General features: G+C 44.7%; 1 protein-coding gene across 1 annotated transcript; it reads right to left on the bottom strand.

The window, feature by feature from the left end:
* Positions 1-5,638: 5,638 nt before the first annotated feature.
* sphkap (SPHK1 interactor, AKAP domain containing) lies at positions 5,639-9,543 on the bottom strand. Its single transcript, XM_029446434.1, has 3 exons — positions 9,226-9,543; positions 6,961-7,063; positions 5,639-5,791 (listed from the first exon to the last, which is right to left on the bottom strand). The coding sequence occupies exons 1-3, from the start codon at positions 9,258-9,260 to the stop codon at positions 5,639-5,641; spliced, it is 291 nt and encodes a 96-aa protein (XP_029302294.1). The 5' UTR covers positions 9,261-9,543.
* Positions 9,544-15,934: the final 6,391 nt, after the last annotated feature.

Below are 15,934 nucleotides of genomic sequence, written 5' to 3'. Positions count from 1 at the left end.
GCTGCTACTTCTAAGTAACATTTTAGGGCTCGACGCTGCAGACTGTAGTTTATACTAATGTCAGATGGAAAGTGTGAAGCAAGAGGAAGAAGAAAGAAGTTTGTCTTCCTGCTCTGATCCTGCTGTAAGTCAGCGCTGCTGCCGCGGCTGACGGCATATTTATTCTATTCTCCCTCTCTCCGGACCGGGAAGGGACAGATCAGGGCAGAACACACTCCCCCCCCCCCCCTCCCCCCGAGTGTGAAGTGTTTGAATCCGGTGATGAATGGATTTACTCTCCTCCAGGGATTTCAGATTCCAAGCAGGAAGACGGAGCGCGTTGAGGAGGGATGCAGGCTTACTAAAATCTGAATTTGACAAATGTGGCTCATATTCTTACAAAACAATCTCAATCTTTAAGTCCCATCAGTTAAAAACACAGATCAACGAGACGAACATGTAAATCAGATTCACAGAGATTATGTAACTATATGTCTGGCAAAGCAAATACATTAAGAGGTTTTAAAAAATGTCTCAGGGCTGTGATGAAATCCAGTGTGACTATCACAGCAACGTGACACTTCTCTGGGACTTCATGCATTAAAACACGAGTGATCAAAGGTGGCACCGTGATGGACCCAAATGCAGGAAATTCAAAGCCTTTATATTATAATTAGCTCAGTGTGTTGGCCTTCTCTAACTATTTGTGGACTATTTCTGCTCCTGAACACGTAAACAGATTTGATTTACATTTAATTTAACATTTACATTTAAGAGTAGGTTAAAGACTTTCCTTTTTGATAAAGCTTATAGTTAGGGCTGGCTCAGGCTTGCCTTGGCTCAGCCCCTAGTTATGCTGCTATAGGCTTAGACTGCCGGGGGACACCTCCCTTCTCTTCCTCTCTCCTCACCTCCCTCTCTTCTTCTCCCTCTCTATCTGTATGCATTTATGTAAATGTGTGTTACTAACTCAGCCCGGAGTTTCTGTGTCTCATGTGGCAGGTTGCCACTGATAAAGTTTACGTCAGGATCATGAATCGTGGCTGCGCCTGCTGCCCTGGTCCTGCTGGACACCGGGAAGCCTTATTGACATTTTCCTGGATTCATCCAAACTTTCTCTTTTTCAACACAACATAATTTCTGTCAAATGTTGTATTTGTACTATGTTGTTTATCCTGTACACACGACATCTATTGTACATCTGTCCGTCCTGGGAGAGGGATCCCTCCTCAGTCTCTCCCTGAGGTTTCTTTTAGGAAGTGTTTCCTTGTGCGATGCGAGGGTCTAAGGACAGAGGGTAAAGACAGAGGGTCTAAGGACAGAGGGTGTAAGGACAGAGGGTCTAAAGACAGAGGGTCTAAGGACAGAGGGTGTAAGGACAGAGGGTCTAAGGAGAGAGGGTCTAAGGACATAGGGTCTAAAGACAGAGGGTCTAAGGACAGAGGGTCTGAGGACAGAGGGTCTAAGGACAAAGGGTCTAAAGACAGAGGGTCTGAGGACAGAGGGTCTAAGGACAGAGGGTCTAAGGACAGAGGGTCTAAAGACAGAGGTTCTAAGGACAGAGGGTCTAAGGACAGAGGGTCTGAGGACAGAGGGTTTAAGGACAGAGGGTCTAAGGACAGAGGGTCTAAGGACAGAGGGTCTAAAGACAGAGGGTCTAAGGATAGAGGGTCTAAGGACAGATGGTCTAAAGACAGAGGGTCTAAGGACAGAGGGTCTAAAGACAGAGGGTCTAAGGACAGAAGGTCTAAAGACAGAGGGTCTAAGGACAGAGGGTCTAATGACAGAGGGTCTAAAGACAGAGGGTCTAAGGACAGAGGGTCTAAAGACAGAGGGTCTAAGGACAGAGGGTGTCGTATCCTGTACAGTCTGTAAAGCACACTGAGACAAATGTATAATTTGTGATATTGGGCGATATAAATATATTTGATTTGATGATTTACCCTCAAACTCAACACAATGGATGACTTCGGGTTAATGTGGATATTGAGGTTTATAGTCAGCTTCTGATAAAATCAGAGTACGCGTCTTTTAACCTTTAACACAAATCCCCAAAACGCCATTCAACACTGTAATTGCTTTGGTCCATTAAAAGACAAAGTCATCAAAAAGAAGATTCCTCCGCTCATTACGCCACGGTCTGTGTCTTTCTGTATCACTCTCCTCTTTGAGGCTACTCCTCTCCTTCTGTTTGGATCAGCATTCATCGTCTCACCATCTTCTCTGTACAGTTCAGGCCAGAAGAATGTATTCCTCCCACAGTGTCATCCGTCGTATGTTTCCCCCCTCTGTTTGATGGATCGGCTGCGAAAAAGCCAAACGAGGGAATTGGAGAATCAGAAGAGCGATCTGTCGCGTCTGAGTCCGAGAGCGATGCTGCGGGAGGACGGGCCTCATCTGTTCGCGCAAAGTCAAGAAAACAAACGACCGATGTCGGGTTGAAACAGAAACGGGAGATGAAGCTGCTTTGCTTTTACATTTCGCAGAAGAACAATGAAGATAAAGCTGTCTGCATATCCCCAAACTCAGGCAGGAGCGTCTGCTGTTCTGCACAAATGAGAAGTGATGTTTTCGATTTTGCAGCAGTCACAAACAGCATTTCAAGAAAAGTGTTCTTCACTGGAGCGCAGATCTCCGCCAGGTGTGTCTACAATGCTGCACATGAAAGGACTACGGACCACGGTTGTAAGTGTCAGACGTGTTTCTCACACGCAGGTGAGGTTGGTGTCCAATAATAAGGAGCTGGATCTTGAGTATTGAGGAGCCGCAGTGTTTATTCATGGGCAAACTGTAACCCGTACAACACTGCTAACCTTTCTCACTCACACACACACACACACACACACACACACACACACACACACACCAGTGTTTGCATGCTACTGGCTACCTCAAATCTGGACAGGAACAAACTTAACCCTGGAAACAAGATTCCAAACTGAAGCTGTCGTTGATCACGTGAAGAAGAATCCGGATTGTTTAAAAATAAAATTGTGAATCGCTGCAACCATAAGAGGCCTCTTAGCATACAGCCATACATGATCACAAGTAGAAATTAGGCTGAAGGGTCCAGTAGTGTGCGACAGACACATGACTGAACACATAATCTGCACACAGTCATGGTGCACGCACACACACACACACACACACACACACACACACACACACACACATACTTTTCAGAATTCGCTCTAATGGTCAGCGGCGCTGATGTACAGTCTTACAAAGAACCCACTAAACTTTAATAATTCAGTACTATTTTTGCCTAAACTTGCATCAGCGAACACTGCGAGCTGCTTCTGATGCACATCTGATAACTTCTCATGATGAAACGCACAGATGTAGGAGTGTGTACGTCTCGTCCTGGATGTTACAGCTGGTGTCTGGAGGCTTCAGGAACATTCAATGCTCACACTTACGAAGTGCGACATTAGTGAGAACGACGCTGTGGCTGAATTACTTCTCTCCCCGTTACCTTGGTAATGATTATCAAACATGTGTTCGGGAGGATTATGGGGGGGGGGGAAATGTCAGAACACTTTGTTTTGTTACCGGCATTTATTTTTCTCTACAGTCACAATTCCATGACGCAGGATCCAAAAATAAAAAGGTAAATAAACTCTTGTTCAGTAAATGCTTTTGTGTTCAGGACAAACTGCATCTTTTAAATAAAAAAAAGGCATGAAAACTTTGTTATGGTCGTTTGCTGTGTGCAGATTTCCTCCAGTCTGCAGAGAAACAGATTATCATCACTTGTTCCAGCATCTCTCTGTGGGAGGATTTCTTCCCGGACCAGACTGTGTGAGACTGACCTCTCCGCTCTTGCAATTAAACCTGGATCACTACGCCGAGGCTGCGATCAGCGAGGTCAGACATCGGGCTGCTCAGAGTCGAGAGGAATCGTTTCAGAAAAACCCCAAGAAATGGCAAAGAGTGAAACATAAAAGATGTTGTGCAGCTAGAAAGGTGAGAAAACTGATTACAGCCCTGAGGGAAGGGAAATCAGACTGGAGCGTGGGTCTATATTTAATTCCTTTTGAGAAACACATGATGTTATTAGAGACTCTACAGTAGAGAACTTAAACCAAATCCTATCTTCTCCCTGTGTGCGGTGTTGAGATATTGTATCTTTCATGCAGTTGTTATAGGATTCAAACTGTTGTTGTCGCTCCCAACAAACGCTTTCCAGTCGAGCCACCGGCAGATGTTAATCCTGAATGCAATTCATGCTTAACTTGCAATTTACTATGAGTGAGCGATCAAAGGTGACACATCAGATTTAGGCGACAGAGAGGATTAAGCGTGTGCGTCCTCCAGCTAAAAGCTTTTTTCTCTTTCTCTCTTGATGTTCCACGTCATCGCCTAAACGACCAGCAATATGCTTCGTAGTCCTAATACGTGCCGATCCAAAGATGTTTAAGCATTCTCAACCTTCTTATGGTTTAGAAAGATAATCATACAGGATGTTATCTTATCGAATAGAGTTTTGGCATATGGTGTAGATCAGTGTTCATAAATACCACCATTAAAAACTATATATAACAATTTAATGGTTACAGCTCAATAGTTCTGCTGAATCTGTGTCAGTCGAGCAGGAGGCTCGCTAACAACAACGTGTCCAGTTGTTTGTACATCTTCTCACCAGGTCGTGTGGCTCGGACTTGCGACGTGAGTCGACGTGTGTTTCATGCCGAGTCGAGCAGACGGAGGACTTCAGTCCAGTAAGAGTGTTGTTCTCAAAAATCAAAAGGAAAAGAGTCTAACCACGGAAATGTTTGAGAGCTTGTATTACAGCAGAGATAATATCTGTGATAAGATCAACACAACAGAAATGCCGAAACCATCTGGCTTTAATAAATTGCCTGCTGAGACTAAAGTGATCTTTTAACAATCTTCCAGCAGAATGAAACGGCAGAGTTCATAACTCTGGGAGAGAATCCTCTCGTATATTGCGAGCAGCAAAGCGATTGTGAGAAATTATATTATGTAAATGTTCTTTTTCAAAGAATGCCAAACACAAGCCAAATCCTCCTTTCATTCACAGAACTGGCAACAATGCAAAGTCGTCTCTCGGCGAGAGGAACGACTGTACAACGTTCAGCATCAGAAGAAACATCGTCTGTCGTCAGTGAATGAATGAAGAGTTATTTCATCAAACCCATGAGCAACTTAAAGACTTTATACCCGACTGAAGAGCAGCGGTTCACTGCTCTCTGTGGATGGAAGTCTGTCCTATCTGTGCCTATCCTCACCTCCACCTCTCCCAGTTACTCCTCACAGAGCTGCGGATGAAGCAGTTATAAAAGGCTGCACTTCTTCCACAGCATATACAGTTCAAACCTGAAACAAGTCTCACGTTATTTGCATTATTGTGTCAACATGCTGGTTTCTCACCTGACTCAGTAATGCAAGAACAGTCATTGCATCAGCTTAAGTCTCCTCAACACGTATAGTGACACATCAAAGCAGCAGGAAGTGTCTACTGAACACCAGCAAGGGAACAACCTGCTGCAAAAACATGTTCACCATCTCCACGCCCAGAAGCCTCCGAGTCTCTAGACGTCACATCCTTTCTGTCTTGAAATTCAAAGCGTTACCTCGCTGTCCTTTTGAGGCCGCGGCCTCCTGCAGCTTTGAGTCGCTACACTAGAGATGACTTTTAAGCCACGAGGGTGAACATCATCCACAGTGTGCTACTCACCATGGTGCAGCTGCTCTCCGTGTCGTCGTCCAGCAGGCCCAGTCTGCACAGAGCTTTCTCGTTCCTCAGCCAGTACTCTGACGAGTCCAGCACACTGTTACTGCACAGCACCTGCAGCACACGCAGAAACCTCTGCTCAGGAACAGGAAGACCACAGCGCACACACACACACACACACACACACACACACGGAGCAGATGACACACACACTATGCACTTTCTTCTGTTGTTCCCTCCTCTGGTTGTTGTCTTTCAGGATCAGCTGACCCGACGCTGCACAGAGCACACGACAGTTATTGCCTCGTCCCTGGAGGGACATTTTAATGAAGCCTTCAGGATGAACCTACAGTCATTGAGCTGCTTTTGTCAATGACATACTGACTACTTGTACTCACTGAAATACGCATTTGTCATTAACTATTGATTTTTCTGTTTTTATAGGCCACTCAATTACTGTGCCAATTTATTATCAAGGGAGTATTTAAAGATTCCCTTGAAGAAGAAGAAGAAGAAGAAGAAGAAGAAGAAGAAGAAGAAGAAGAAGAAGAAAAAGAAGAAGAAGAAGAAGAACCACTGATGTACAGCAGATAAAGCACAATCACATACTATAAATAGAATCCTTCTTACGCAGTTACTTTGACATATGACAGATATTAGGCGTGTGTTCTCACTGTGTATTTTTAGTGACAACTAAACAACATGCCTGCACCCTCAGGAACACACCATCTGTGCAGGCATTCGGCCAGGTGGAGGTGACGTAGCCTCAGCTGATCTCATATCAGAGGCTGCTGGCACGGGTCAGCGGAGCCCGAGGCCCAAATATGAGAGAGACGTGACCTCGTGCTTCTACAGGACACTCGAGTGGAAGCCAGTTAAGATCATGAGCGGCAGGCTAATTAGTGACACGCTTCAGCAAACCCACCTGCACGTAGACACAAAGTGGGAGACGCACACAAGTAGAGCTACACACAAAATTGAAAGGAAATTCAATCTAGCCCCCGCCTCAACCCACTGATCGGTGCCATTTCCCCTCCTGTCTCTCTGGCACTGGGCGATGATAAATCTACTGGGCTGACCCGAGGGCCTGGCTGTTCCTCCTATTGCACAACCTCTGGGTGTCACAGGCATCCAGGAGAAGGAAATTAAACTCTTGTTCACAGCAGATAAACTGAGGGGGAGGCAGATATGACTGACAGCTGCATATGAACAGGGGGAAGAAGCGGTCACACAGACACGAGGACACACAGGTAGATATATGTACACGTCCATCTTTTTTTTACCTTCTTGCAGGCGCTGATGGACGAGGCCACGGTGCTCTGCGTGCTGCCTCCCTCCACCTCGACGGCCTCGGAGCCTTCAAACATGGCAGACGACTGGAAGTTACTGCAGGGCACAAAGGGTAGAGTTGACTTTGTCAGAGCACGTTCTTGTCAAGCACTTTTCTTTTAATATAAATAGTCTGGGATCAGTAATGTGGGAGCAGCCCATCACCTGTCACATGTGTTTATATTCTACACATGTGACACTCATCCAATGAATGAACCAGGTACAGGGAAATAAATGCAATATTCTCCTTCGGTTAGATTTTTACCAGCAAGCAAGACAGTGACCGCCTCTAATGCCCCAATTAAGAAAACGTACAAGTTTAGGACCAACCAAGGTGACACCTGCCATCATTTATTGAAGAGTGCAAAATCTTTGGGAGTTATTTATGAGAAGCCATTGTAGCATTAAGATGTTTCTTTAGGGGCTTTGATGACTTCTCTCTCTGCATAAACACACTCATGACACAGAGCTTCTCTAGCATGAACACAAAGCCCACTGCATGCTGGACCCCATTAGTGATTTGCAGAAGGCTATCAGGCCATCCTGTTTGCAACTAAGTGTCCGAAATGCACGTCCGTTTTGCCAAATCATGAGATTTGGCTTGGACAGCAATGGTGACAGAGGATTATAGCAGAACAAACAGGGAAACACAACATGTGACCTTCATCTGGTGCATAAAATAAAATAAATAAACAATCTTTAGTGATGGGAACGTCTGTCAGACGACGCAGAGCCTAACCACAACATAGCAAACTCAAAAATCCCAGGAAGGCGTCATTATCCTTCGTGCATGCTTCCACTGAGATAAGCCAAATCGAAGCTTATCTGGAATGGCATTAATGAGGATCAATTTGGAAAAATAAAGAGACTGAGGATGCATGTTTAAATAGAAGCATGCCGTTTTTCTTTCTGTAATCCACATATTTCAAAGCAAATTAAAAAGCATTTCATAATGAAAGCCCCCCAGGGATCAAAACAACTGTATCTATTTGCAGTTAATGAACAGGCCGGATGTAAATAAATGTGTCACAGAAAAAGTGAGTTTACTGTATATGGCAGGACAATCTGAGAGAGAAGAGAACGATGATGTGCTGGAGATAAGTGGATATGATGTGCTTTAAAGGGGCTGCTGTATCTGCAAGGAACACTTCAAGAACACACACACACACACACACACACACACACACAGATTCTGCAGCGAATATGTTGGATGCATCCAGAAAATGGGAAGCGAACGACACTGTAAAAAACAAACAAACAGCATACACTGGTCTGTCTGTGGCGCTCGTGCAAATGGAAAGTGATTTCCGCAAAACCAGCGGGATACATTCGTTACGCACGATTTCTAATATTTGCGTTTAACGACCTTCCCATCACGACACGGTGCTGATTGACAGGTTGGCGCGCTCTCGCGCTCCCGGGGCCCCCAGGTACCCAGCAATCATCCGCCTGGTGCGGAGGACACAATTAACCCCTGAAATGTCTGGCTTTCAAGGACTGCCCCCGGGCCGCTGTTGTAATTTACTGTGAAAGCTTGTGTGGTGGAGGATTTCACCAGACTTCAGAGGCCAGCGGGAGAAATGAGTGGCGCACAAACAGGCAACTTTCGGTGGCAGCCTTCGGATTTCACTGCTTTGGAAAGAGTTCAAAAATGCAAACAAATAAATAAACATGGCAGGTTTAGGTCCCGGAGAACCCAGGAACCTTACATTTGATCTCGAAGGTCTAAATTGTATTAAAATATGAGGCTATTGGAAAGTGAAACGCGACTGCTGTGCACTTTTCTTTATTGCAACACATTTTCCGTCAGGCCAGGCACATTGAAACATCTTGTTTGCTGCACAAACACTGACAATCGACCGTGAAAGCGGATTTACTGCAACACTCTGCGTGCGCTTTTTTCCCCCCAGCACTAAACACAAGCTGACACACTTTGCACAATCGAAAGATCACTACAACAGCAAACAACTTCATTGCAGAGCTTTAAAATATATATATCTACAATACTATATTTCAAATATCACAGCGAATCCATATGTGGACTATTGTAGGAGAATATAAGAGTGACGACATACGTGCAACAAAAACACTATAAAGTAGATGTTCACCAATACTGACGTACAATTTAAGACATTAGGATTTGTTTATTTTAGGAATATGCGCCTATGATTAGCGACATTTCATTTTTTTTAATCCCGGGATAATAAACAGTCTCTTACCTCGGCGTTTTCAAAAGGCACTCTGCGCCTGCCATTCTGTCAAAAATAGACAAACTGTCCTTAACCGGTGTGAGTATTTCCTCTGTGGGGGCAGGGAGAGGTACTGCGCAGCACCACGACGCGTAATTGTCCCTGGGACACTCTCAGGTCCAGATGCGCAGCCCCGACCAAGCACTGAAGGAATCCAAGGCTGCTTCACCGTGACTGCAAGAGGACTGTGATGAAGTGAGCGCCGCGGTATCATCAGCTGCAGCAGCAGCAGAGCAGCAGCAGCAGCAGCAGCAGCAGAGCAGCAGCAGCAGCACACCACTGCCTGCCCTGCGCGTCTCTCCGCCAAGTGCCGAGTGCAGGCGCAGGAGCCCCGCATGGATCAAAACGTAATGAGCTGCACGACGCAGGAAAGGGCATGGATATGGAGAGTGCGCGCTTGTCGACGCATATGTAGGCTACACATGGACGCACGCGCACAAGTACGTAGTTGTTTTTGCTCCCAATACACCAAATATGAACCGAAGTGAAGCACTTATAGTCTGTGTTTACTACTGAATGCATCGATCCCTTAACACTAGTGTCTGTACAGTAACACTGGAAATGGAAACAGCAGCAACAGTAGTAGAATAGGAAAATAATGAAGGCTAAATAAATACTATTTAAAAATCTCCATCACATCTGAAAGTAGAATGAAGCTGCTGCCTATCAGTCCGAAAATGTCATCACTTCATCCTATTAGACATTTGTGTGAAATAGTCATAATTAGCATATGCATGAGTGAGCCAAAAACTTGCATTGTGAGGTCACAGTGGCCTTGACCTTTGACCCACAAAGTCTAATCAGCTCATCCTTGAGTCCAAGTGGAAATTTGAGCCAAATTTGAAGAAATTCCCTCAGAGCGTTCCTAAATAATCACATGGCGTCCGGCCTCATGGCTGTCGCCGGAGGCCTGACGAATGATTGGTCTATAAAAGATGAGACGGGGGCTTTGATAGGACTCTATCTAACTTTCAGCGACATGGAAATCTCCCCTGCTGTTCCGGCAGGTGCTCTACCTCTTGTAACAACACGTCAGAGCAGCAGATTTTATGGTTGACCTGCCTTTTCCCCCTCAACAAGCACACAGAAGCAGATGTCCCGCAACACGTTTCAAGTGCTCCTTTTCCAGTAACAGCAAAAGCAAACGTCGCTCCTGCTGTTACATGTGACCAAGCGATACTGTGGGGGACGAACGTCGACACTTCCACTCAGCAGTCTCCATGGAAATATCAAAGTCTTTAGTGCATCTTCATTATAATTACAGTGAGTGGATTTATTGTTCAGTCACATTGTCCAACCGGCTGTAGGGTGACGGTGACGGAACAAGAATCGTGTTGTTCACAGAGCTGGATGGATCTTTAGAGCCGTACCGACGGCTACGTTGGAATAATCAGAAAATGTTGTATCGGCATGAGGTCATGCAAGTCAGCGGGATTGGCATAATAGAAAAAAAAAGCATAATTTGCGGTTGAAAAAAGGTAAAAAATCAGGACAACAATCAGTGAACACCTTATGAAGTTAATAAGGTGAGTTAGCATGTGACGCACATCCAGCAGACATATCTCTCTACAGCTGCTACATGCTTCACTGTGTTCACTAGCTGGTTGACGTTAATGCGAGAGGCATTCAGGAAGTATTATCTGAAGAACAAAAGTGAATTGTTACCAATTATTTTGAGATTTTACAATGAAACAGCAGAAAAACACAATTCATAAAATCCCACTTCACATGTTTTGGCATTTTTAAGACTTTTGAAAATGGTGGATATTCAGGAAAAGCAACACGAGAGAGAGAGAGAGAGCGAGAGAGAGAGAACGTGTGCGTGTGAGAGAGAGAGAGAGAGAGAGAGAGAGAGAGAGAACGAGATAGAGAGAGAATGTGTGTGTGTGTGTGAGAGAGAGAACGTGTGTGTGAGAGAGAGAACGTGTGTGTGAGAGAGAGATAGAGAGAGAACGTGTGTGTGTGTGAGAGAGAGAACGTGTGTGTGAGAGCGAACGTGTGTGTGAGAGAGAGAGAACATGTGCGTGTGAGAGAGAGAGAGAACGTGTGTGTGAGCGCGAACGTGTGTGTGAGAGAGAGAGAATGTGTGCGTGTGAGAGAGAGAGAGAACGTGTGCGTGTGAGAGAGAGAGAGAGAGAGAGAGAGAGAGTGTGTGTGTGTGTGTATGTGAGAGAGAGAGAACGTGTGCGTGTGAGAGAGAGAGAGAAGGTGTGTGTGAGAGAGACACAGAGAGAGAGAGAGAGAGTGTGTGTGTGTGTGTATGTGAGAGAGAGAGAGAGACAGAAATTGTGCTTTTATGGATTCGTACTGTGGCCAAAGTGTACGTCTGCTGAAAGCCTCATGTCTTCAGGCGTATTGTAAGTGTGCCCTCTCCCTCAAAGAAGATACAATTCTACATGCTGTTATCAGCGTCCATGTTATTTCTCTCCCTGCAGATGCATTTCGCTTTTATCAACACACGTGTTTACCAAACACTTGCATTGCTTTGCCTGGTAACATATAAAACATTATAAATGAAATACCTTTTATTATATACAGTATATTTGAACAACACATTCACAAAGTCCTCATTGAGTGAACATAACTAGCTCAGCCGGTTTCTCCCAAATCTCTCTACAGATTGTGATATAAATAGTTCTGCAGAAGCTGCACTATTCACCGTCTGTTAAAGGTTGAATGTGTAACTCTGAGCCACCTGCGAAGGAATAGGGCGAGGCTTTCACCTCTAAACTGGGTCGATGCAAACTAATGTTTATGTTTTAGTTGTAGCAGTTTGGCATATTTATTGTATTCAGTCAGTCAGTGGGGAATCTTCACGTGGGGCCGATCCATCTGGGTTTAGTAAACAACCTGCATCCTCCCGGGGGGGGGCGGCGCAGCCAGGAGAGCAGCCCCGGCCCTGCAGTCACAGCGGGCTGCTGGACCTGTGTGACGGCAGCGACAGGGAGTCTGCAGATCCCCGGTGCTGTGGCTGAACTCGAGCTAACTGAAGCTACGCCGTTGACGACAGATGAAACATCCTCCTGCAGCTGTGAGGACGAACAGAGGGGGCTTTCTACTTTCTGCCACTTTGAATGTAATCCAATAAACAAACTATAAAACAGGAACATGGCTGTAAGAGTCAGACAGCAGCTCTTCTTCTCCCTCTGTACTGAGACACACTGCAGCTGCACTGACTCACTATCACCTCTAGAGGAACAAGTGGTATTACAAGACAGGACAGAGCGCGGCTAGCTGTTAGCATGCTAACTTCAGGAGATATCTCTGCAACACACATACACGTCTTTGGCATTAACACTGTTACCTCCTCACACTCTGTTTTAAGTTTAAACGCTGGCATATCTTACACATTGAACCTGTAACCTGTGGTTATGTGTAGCATCTCATTTCATGCTTCTCAGTTGAGGAAAACAGTTTCTCCAGCTGAATATTTCCTACAAAATGTTTTACAATGAGATGCTAAGGAAGCAAAATGCATTCGTGATAAAGGAGAATACATTTGAAATGCATGAAAGTGTGATACAGCTGGTTATCACGGAGAAACAAACAACCAAAGAATAACTTAAATCACACTATCAGCAAAGGGAAACGCTTCAGAGCACAGCCAGACTTATTGCATAAGCACGAGTGTAAACATCAAATGCAGTAAGTAACACACTGAATCATTGTCCTTTTCAATTTCTCAGAAGCTAGAAGTAATTCTGAGAAGCCTCCACACACAAAGTGAGTACAGACAACACACTCCTTACTCTCTGTGTGAGTTAAACACTGAAACAGGACGTTCATCACCAGTAAACATCAGCATGTGTACGTGTGCACACGTAAACATCAGCATGTGTACGTGTGCACCCTGTACTGTGTGCACACGTACACATGCTGTATGCATCCTACACACAAAATCACGTCATGTCATGTAATATATTATGTGACGGTGGTCAGTTAGGAATAATTAAATGGACAATATTATCGTGTATTAGGACATCGACCAAAATAACCAAGTTAGTACCAAGTAAAATCTCGTCAAACGATGCAAACCTGCAAACCTGCAAACCTGCAAACCTGCAATCCTTTTTGTATCCAGATCTAGATTGAATCGCAGCCAATCACCGCAAGCATCCTTCGATTCAATGCAACATGTAATTGGCCCACGACTGCAGCAGCTACAACCCACACGGTCTGTGGTGAAACAGACCTCGGTCGTTACATTTCTGATGCATCAAAGTAATTAAGCTTCTGATTTAAGTTAATCTGTTACGTCACTTATGACATTGTGATCACATAACTACTAACTTCAGTAGCATCATGTGTGTGAGACGAGAAGACATACCAGGTATGGAGCTGAAAAGGTTTTGGCAGACCAGCTTTACTCCCACATCATCGCTCAGAGTTCTGCTGTTTGGTGTTGAGCACGAGTGACCTTAAAAGGTGACCCAAATACAATATCAACACACTCCCCTTCATCACCTGCGCTGTCTAAATATAGATTTAGGATCAGAGTTAGGAGCATGGAATACACCAGCATCCCCACAGAGTCTTTTATACTGTTGCACATCGTTTGTATTCTTTGCATCCTGCAGGACAAGCTCACGCATTTAGATGTTATTGGCCACAACCAGTTAGAAAGATATTGAATGTGACCAGGTAGAATACTTTCATCTCACAGGGACGTCATTCCCTGTTGAATGCATTGCATGTGGCTTCAGAATGAACCCACTTCAACAGTGCAATACAACATGTGTGATTGATCTTCAAGCCAAGTGCTGGTTCAACATCTGAAGAACACTTTCTGCAGAAAGTGTCCAGGTCTGCTGAGCGGGTTAAAACTTCTCCACAGCTCTCTCGTCCATTTTTACAAAACAACTTTGGTCATTTTTTTCCGTGTGTGCAGCCAAGTGCAACATCATGAATGCCTGCGAGGAGAGGCGTGTGCTCTGGCTCTTTTAGCCCCGTCTGAGTGTATCCACATACAGATTGCATTTTAATGACTCACAGAAAGGAGTTCCTCCTATACTAGCAACTTCTTCTATCCTTTGTTTCTAGCAAAAAGTCCCTTTTACAGCTCTGCGTGGCGTTCGTGTATTTAGCATTCGGGCTCTGCGTGCGTTCCAGCAAAAGATTGCTTCAAACTGGTTTGTTGTAAACAGTCGCATAGCAACAGCGAGTCAGCGTTTTGTGTTTTAGGAGCAGATACACAACCAGTAACAGCTGACCAAGAAGACAAACACAAACTGCTGCACATTAAGCTGTAGCATGTATGTTGAATATCAGTAGATCAGCCACTTGTAGTCGAATTAGTCATTTTTAAGGTTTCTTCATGCTGTATTAGTAACTTTTAAGATCTAAAGTGGTGCAACTTACTTTTACAGATCTGTGGATTAAATAAAGTAATCGAACAGTCGACAACATTGTGTTAGTCGACTAAGAATTCAGCCTTAATGCTTAATCCAACACACACTATGAAGCTCTTATCCTCCTTCAGTGTCTCTCTTTACGTCACTTCCTCTTACTTTCATCTCCTCTTTATCATGTCCTCCTCCTCCTCTTCCTTCATCTTCTCCTTATTCTCTCTGTTGCCCCTCCACACATCTTAATCCAAAGGCTTTTCAGGAGGGAGGGGGGGGAACTAATCCATTGCACACGTTCTTAAAATAAAAGATGGAAGGACGAGTAAAGTGGAGATGAAAGCGCAGACTGCTCTCATCAGCAGAGGAGACATCTGAGGGAGTCGGGAGGAAAAGAACAAATGAAGGAAGAGTACAGGCTCTCACTGTCAAACAATCTCAGAGGGGCCATTTTTTATCTAGACACCAAAAACCAAAACAAAAACATGGCACGTGAGAGGAGACACTCGCGATGATGAGTCTGAGCGCGTGTGACGTGAAACGATAATTATAGAACATCAGGAGTACAAAGGGTTCAACCTCGCAGCTCTGAGGGGCCCGCGAGTTCACAGCCGAGGTTCAGTAAATAAGTAAACAGGTGTCCTCAAAATATAAATAAGTCGGTAAGCTTGGAAGTCGGAGAGCGTGTAATTCTACCTGCAGCTCACGTCTGCAGCGTTTGTAGCTCCGCTTTGATGTCGAGGTCACAATAGTTCAGATAAGGAAAGAAATAAACAGATGTTTCACATTTCTACTCGTTTGTAGTCAAGTAAAGATGGGATTGGGCAGCGTTCGTGTGACACGTTCTCAATAAACTCTTATTAAACTAAGATATATTTATATGTGTGTTCACAGTGATGGATCGTCAAGCCAATTATCCAGACTCTGAAACAAGCGCGTCTAAATTTAGATATTCAAGAAAAACAGATATTCAGAAGTTACTGAAGCCTGAGAAGTTGTGTGCGTGAGAGTAAAACCAACCGAGTATTATTTTATAGGGTGATAAATCCTGTCTTCTGGCTGGCATTAAGTGAGGAATCCACTGGCTTGATGTTAAGCCACAATTTGCTTCAGTCAGGAAGTGTGAAGAAGTCAGGACGGATCAACACACCCACATGGATTCAGAGTTTGAATGAACAATTTACTAATTGTTAAGTTTTAAAGAAACCAAATGTATTTATGGCATTCTTTCAGACATACCCATTCAATGCATCTACAGCAGGGGGTGACAAACATGCGGCCCGGGGGCCAAAACCGGCACGCCCGAGGGTCCAGTCCGGTCCGCGGGATGACTTTGC

This window comes from Cottoperca gobio, chromosome 13, assembly GCF_900634415.1.
Source record: "Cottoperca gobio chromosome 13, fCotGob3.1, whole genome shotgun sequence".
Lineage (NCBI taxonomy): Eukaryota > Metazoa > Chordata > Actinopteri > Perciformes > Bovichtidae > Cottoperca > Cottoperca gobio.
This window is presented reverse-complemented; position numbering and strand designations above follow the sequence as displayed.